General features: G+C 34.9%; 1 protein-coding gene across 2 annotated transcripts in view; it reads right to left on the reverse strand.

Annotated features, from left to right (window-relative positions):
• The window catches only part of Tfec (transcription factor EC), a 65,276-nt gene that overhangs the window by 10,539 nt on the left and 47,873 nt on the right, over positions 1-6,864 (reverse strand). For both annotated transcript variants that reach the window (XM_031381210.1, XM_031381211.1), the window contains exons 3-4: positions 1,987-2,101; positions 825-881 (exon numbers count right to left, since the gene is read on the reverse strand). In XM_031381210.1, coding sequence (XP_031237070.1) covers positions 825-881; positions 1,987-2,101 — 172 coding nt within the window. The remainder of the gene's footprint in view (positions 1-824; positions 882-1,986; positions 2,102-6,864) is intronic.

Consider the following 6,864-nt stretch of genomic DNA (forward strand, 5'->3'; position numbering starts at 1 on the left):
AGGAGGAGGAGGAGGAGGAGGAAGCAGCAGCAGTGAGGGCCAACTCTGCTCACAGTCATCAGTAACTCTTACAAGTCTGACATAGCAGGTGCAGTAAGGACTGGTCTGGGCTTCACAGATATATGCTGAATTAGTTTCAGTCCATGGCACATGAGAAAATTGCTGGTCTGACTGGAGGCTTTCCTCTTTCCCATTTTCATTGTTACTCTTTTCCTGTTGTGACTTGCCTCTCAGAACAAAGCTGTTTCTCAATTAGTGGAAGCCACTTGAGATTACGAAGACAAGACTGAGAACTCTGCTCCTTATCTACCCCTCTCACCTGCATTTCTCCTTCTCATGTGAATGGGAATCAGAGTCAAACTAACCTAAAGAAGGGATGCAGAATTCAGCATTTCAACATAAGCTGTGCCTCTCAGATAATAAGTCATTAGAAAGGGAGGAGCAGAGAGATACTGATAAATGAGGATGCCCACTTGTTGCTAACACAGTGAAGTACATTTCATGACTGGTTTCTTTAAGTCTGTGAACTGGTGAACCACAACACTACTCAAGGGTAACCAAAAGTACTCATTATTGTCCAGCACAACCTGCCCAGGAAGGTATGGGCAAAATAAAATCCAGGCTGCTTCATTTTATGAAAATACAAGACCTTTTCAAGAGACCTTAAGGTCTGAATTTTCAAAACTGCCAAAGTTGCTAAGCATGAACAATTCACTTTAATAATGCAATTTCAAATACTAAAGGAATGACAGCAAAAAACCCTATCCTTTATCCCCCTGCATTTTCTCTTGTAGTAACTTTGAAGAAAAGGGAAACATACTCACTGAGGTTGTGGTTGTCCTTTTTCTGTCTCTCCTTCGCCAAAGCTCTACTGTCAGTTTCTGAACAAAAGAACAATAATTGAAATGAGGCTTAGTTCTACCTGGAAGCTGTTCTGTACAATGTTCAGAAACACTACATAGAAATGACATATTGCTTGTTCTAAATGGTATAATAATATATCAGGTGCCAATATGAAGGGATTTTTAGTAAAAGGAAGTGGTAATGTCTTTAAGACCTGAAGTAGCATAAGCCTGATCTGCTTTCTAGTTCCCCATTAAACAATCATGAAATCAGTTGCCAAACTTGGTGCCTTAGGATTCTCACTGGCAAAATGAATATAATGCAATACCTTCTGACAACCTATGAGCAGACATGGTGCATAGAAAATGGTAAGCTCTTCACCAACTTCTTCCCATGATTTTGAGATTTAGAAATTAATCTAATCTCTTCAAAAATAATTATGATTGCTATTCAAAGGAATGGGAACTAGTTATATATCTCAAAAGTTTCAGATCAAAACAATTCTGCCACTCAGTAAATGGCAAATGTTCTTGACAGTCTAAGTAGTTACCAACCTTCGAAAGTGTTCACAATAATCTTAATCCCTGGTCTCTATAACCTGGGCAATTCCTTCAGCATTGTCTGGGTTTCTGATACTGACAGAATACCAAGGAAATATTCAGGGAACTCGCAAAGCTACTTACCTTATATCATCTGTAGAACCTCAGGAGAGGTCCATGCAGTTACAAAGTAAGACTACTTGTTAAACTACAGCATTTGACTACCTGTGTAGGTACCAGCTTTGAAGTATATTTTCTAGGCCCAGTACATGTCAGAGTCTGTACCTGGATAATTTCTAGAACACAGCCTCATAAGAGACTGAGTCTTCTTGGGATCCCTGGCCAAAAAAGATGGGATCATATTGTAAATGTTTGAGTGAAGTCTATGAGGAGCTACTAAAACATTGAATCCATACAGTTAAAATGTAAATGATATTAACCCAATGCCGATATTAGGAAATGATGTATTTACTCTCAACACTTCTCCATTTTAGCCATTGTAATCATGGTTTTAAAATCAATTCAGCATGACAGTAAATCATTCATATCTTCTGCAAGTGACAAAAATTTTGAAAGGTTAAACTTTTTTAAAAATCAACATTACCTGCAATTTCCTTTTTCATGGGTAAAATGCTTGGACAAGAAGCATTTGTAAGACCAGAATTAACTGGAGAAATGCCCTGCTCATCACTGTACACCTCCAAAATACTACCAGATAACTGAAAAGAAAAAGAGAGAAAAGGTCACCCAATCATTGCCATTGTTGTAAACACAAACAGAATTTGTAGAGTATCTTAAATCCCTATCTTTAAAGTTGTCACTTTGTAATGGTCATGACAATAGAGACCATGCTAAGTATAAAGAAAAATATATCCTGACTACTTTAAAATACACTGTGAAATGCTTGTGGATAAGATGTGCTGAAATTGGTCTTTGTATCTCAATAAAAAGAGATCAGTTCATGTATAAAGTGAAAAATCTGGTGAATATTCACAAACCTATAGAGATTTGAGCCAGATCATGACATGGTTATAAATTAGTACTATTAAAAGACTGGAACAAAAAAAAATAAACATCTTAAGAAGTCTGGAAGCCCCTTGCAGACCACAAGTACAACGGTAAAACCCTTAGGATGCTCAGAATGTTGTCAGTATTATCAGAATCTGGACATCAAAAATGGTTTTATGTTGTTAATGAAATGAGAAATCATGTTTCTTGGATGGCACTGTACACTAATGTTCTAGAGTATTGCCATACCCCAGCTGACAACTATAAGCACACCAAGACTACTTTGGCACTAAGACAAATAAATAGTGAGTATAAACTCTACAATAATAGACACTGCGATTCATTTTTATGGTGTTTGTGTGTGTGTGTTTGTATGTGTTTTTGTTTGTTTGTGTGTGTGTGTGTGTGTGTGTGTGTGTGTGTACATGTATGCTTTCCTTATTTTATTTTAGCTGGTGTGGAATTATTTATTTGCTGTATTTTCTAGAGTGTAGTTATATCCTCCTTGGGTTGCAGTTGGAAATGCTTCTTGAGAACAATTTTTTTAGAAACCTAAGGCACTTTATATATAATTCAAATTGCAATGATTCATTACTCAAACTATACTTATTGATCATGTAAGAATATTTGATTTAAATAATATTCACATTTTAAGTAAATACCCAGTATTTCAGAAAATCAGCTACATTTACAGAATCGGATTGAAAATTATAAAGCATTTCTGTCTTATATGTCTTTATTCTATTTCTGGACAATGCAAAGCTATATAAGAAACAACTTTTTTATTTTCTTTAAGGTCTAGAAGAAATATACACATATAAAATCAAACAAAACTATGCTAAAATTATTACAGAAAATTAACTCTATATTACTATTTGTTGTAAAATTTCAATTCAACCCGAGAGAAAATTTTAAGATTTAGAAAATTAATTTGACAACCAATATGAAGAAAGTACTCATTAAGACTAAAATTAAATTTTAGGAGAATAAATTACTATAGTATAATGAAATAAATGCATATTCTAAGTAAATATACTATGATATAAATTTTAAATCATCTAGTACATAAATTTATGTTCATAGTTCATATCAGAACTATACTCCAGCCTGTTTTTGACACTCTGGCATGTATTTTAATATTTTCATCATTAACTTTATTAGAAAGTCTTATTTTTATAGAGCCTATATTTTACTTATATCATCTTACACTGATTTTTGCAGTGCTAAGGATCAGCCCAGGGCCTGGAATGTGCTGTATACATGCTTTATCATGAGCTACATACACCCTTGTCCCTACAAAATCATTACTTTAAAATGTGTTTTTACTATACAGATTTTAGATAAGAGATATTTAGGTACTTCCTCCATTTCAATTTACTCACTTTAAAAACAAATAAAAGTTGATTAAATTGAAAAGATGATGTATGTGTTTCTCTGAAGCATTCCACAACACAGACCATTTTCCTAAGATGTGAGTCATTCAGAGCTTTAAACACACACATTTTCCATGGTCATTTTTGAATAGCTGTTGGTTCTGAGCCGAGGCAACTCAACCTGAGTTGTGCATTTCCCCTGTGCCTTTGAGAAATATAATGGAGTTACGGAACAAAAAGACAGGGAGCGAAGGGGAAGGAACTAGGTAAAGGCACTTTTCCTCTAAAGAGATGGAATTCAGATGGGTTTCAATGTAGACTGACTAGCAAATTGCAGAAACGTCAAAGAAGAAAAGGAGCTCTAGTCCATGTACTGTAACAATGGAGGAAGTGGCTTCTAACTACAGAATCCACTGTACATGCTCAGACAGTAAGTAGTGTATTATTCCTTAGAAACAAGGCAGAGTTTTGATAATGAATCTAATCCTGCTTAACTCTAGCAGCTTGATTATATCATCTGTTGACCTCAGTTATAACCTAATTAATGCCCTGAATCACAATGATCAATACCTTATTTTATTTTAGGCTGTAGGTAGTATTCAATTTCATGTAAATGGATAATTCCTTTTTGAATATTATTAGACTGCTGAGTCTCAAGGCATGTACACTTCATACCATCTAAAATGTTTTAAGCATCCAATGTCAGTGAATAGTAAATGCATACATACCCATCTTAAGGAGCTTACAAAGTAAATTTCTATCTTCCTTTGTCTAAGTTCCAAACTAATTCAGTAAGAAGGCCTACATCTTTGTAGATCAGTAATGAAATTGATAAATATCTTGTGAGGATGTATGTATGCTTCTTAATGAAGGCAAATTGATTTCTCAGTAAGGTAATACATTTGGCATGACAGTGGCTGAACATATTGGTACCAATTCAAATAAAAATAATTAATTTTAAAACTCATTTAAAATGGTCGAGTATTCATCTGTATAAGAACCTCTCTCTGAGAGAAAAAGAATAACTTTTCCAAAAAGCTACTCCATGATCTGCAGTGATTCACAGTAGTCTCATGGCATCTACGTTTTATTTACAGCTCCAATCCTGGGGTCTCAAGAACCTAAATAAACTGGATCTGGCTTCCTTAAGTGATAGATCCACTTAAAGTAGCCAGTGTTTCCTGGAGGGGGTCAGGTGAGAAGAAAACATCTGAGGAATGTGACTATTTTGACACACCCAAAAGAAACAGCATTAGAAATGATATAAAAAGAAATGAAACAAAATTAAATGAAATCGTTTACTAAATTAGCATAAAATAAGTAAGGGAAAGTGTTTACAATAAACTGTTATAGAAAATAATAAACATAACAACAGATCTGCAGGAGGGAATTTGATGGCCTGTTACAGTAATCCTGATCAAAAATCCTGTGGCCAGGGGAATCATAGGCCTTTAGATAGCACCTGGTATTATTTTTTTGAAGAATTGTCACGCTGTCAAATTAATTTCCAAATACTTATGTACATATAGATAAATCTGGGCTGAGATCAATGAGATGGGTCAAAGAAGCTTCCTTTGCAATGGACAACAGCCGGTAGAGAGATGGATAACTACTCAATGTGCTGAGAATAAGAGATAGAGTGTTCAGTCCTAAACAGGGTATCTATATTAAGCCCAAAACCAAGGGTCAGAAAACATTACATATTTAAAATGAGGACACAGATAGACTGTAGGAGCCTGACGATGGGAAGAGAGCTGTGGTGCAGTCTTTTGGACATGTCAAAATTATCACTTTCATGGACTCACAGCAGCTGTGTTACCTGCATAAAATAAAGCCAGCCCAAGTCCCGGCCTAAATATGGTAGACAATCACCAGGCCCCATCCATTACTGAGGAGCATTTGGCAGTGGATAGCTGCTGAGGGAGGAAAAGTCATTCGTTTTTTAAGGATGTGGCCACCAGTAGGTTCCCCATGCCACAGCAGATGGCCTCATATCCAAGTACAGATGGGCTGTACTAACCAGACTTAGTGTGCTATTAAAAAAAAAAATGTTAAGCTGAGAAGAGGATATCTTGGAGGTATACAGAAGAAAGCAAGAAGGGAAAATGGGTCAGGGGAGGTATAGATGTGATCATATTCCATTATATGAATGTATGAGCTTCTAAAAAATAAAGAAAAAATTTAAACCAATAAAACATTAAAACTATAAAGTGATTATACAATATGAGAAAATCTGCAAGAGTTTTTGCAAAAACACACTTAAGAATTAAGTGTGAAGTGAAAACAAATGAATAGTTTTTAAACATGAAAGAAATTTACTATACATTTCTTTATTCCACATCTTGATACCATGGATACATGAAGCCATGCTAAAAAATAATCCTAGGCATACAGTGTTAAGTTTTCTACACTTAAAAAAAAAAAAGCAAAAACAAAATTTTGTTGTTATGGAAATGAAGAAGATCTGGGAGGATTTGGGAGAGGGAAATTAAAATGATTATACTATATATTATGGATTGTTTAGTGAACTAATTATTTAAAAAATTTACTGCCACAAAGAGTAACAATTGAAAACAATGAGTGACTCAGCTAAAAGGAGGAGATATTTAAAGATCTGTTTCACAAATATGAAATAAAATTGATCAGTGCCTTAGAAAAGTGATGGAGATTGAGATCGAAGACAAGTGAGAAGAGTTCAGTCCTCATAACACCAGCCTAGGTGAACTGGGAAAACTAGGGTGGGTGTTTTGCCTGAGTGTCTATCTGGCACAGGGTGTGTATTTGGTGGATGCAGATGTAAGAAGGTGCTATCGTATTTCCTGGGAGTAGGATTACAGACAGTTGTGAATACCACATGGGTGATGAGAATTGAATCTGAGACCTTGAAATGGGCAGCCAGTACTCTTAAATTCTGAGCCACCTCTCCACAACCAGGAAATATGCTTTAAAAATAGAACATTAACAAAATAAAATGAGAATAAATGAAAATATATTAGAGTTCTCTAGAGGAACAAAACATACACACACATACATAAATATACACACACATATACATACACATATACATGTAAATGTAAATTTTATATATATATATATATATA

This window comes from Mastomys coucha, unplaced genomic scaffold (assembly GCF_008632895.1).
Source record: "Mastomys coucha isolate ucsf_1 unplaced genomic scaffold, UCSF_Mcou_1 pScaffold20, whole genome shotgun sequence".
In the NCBI taxonomy this organism is placed as follows: Eukaryota; Metazoa; Chordata; class Mammalia; order Rodentia; family Muridae; genus Mastomys; species Mastomys coucha.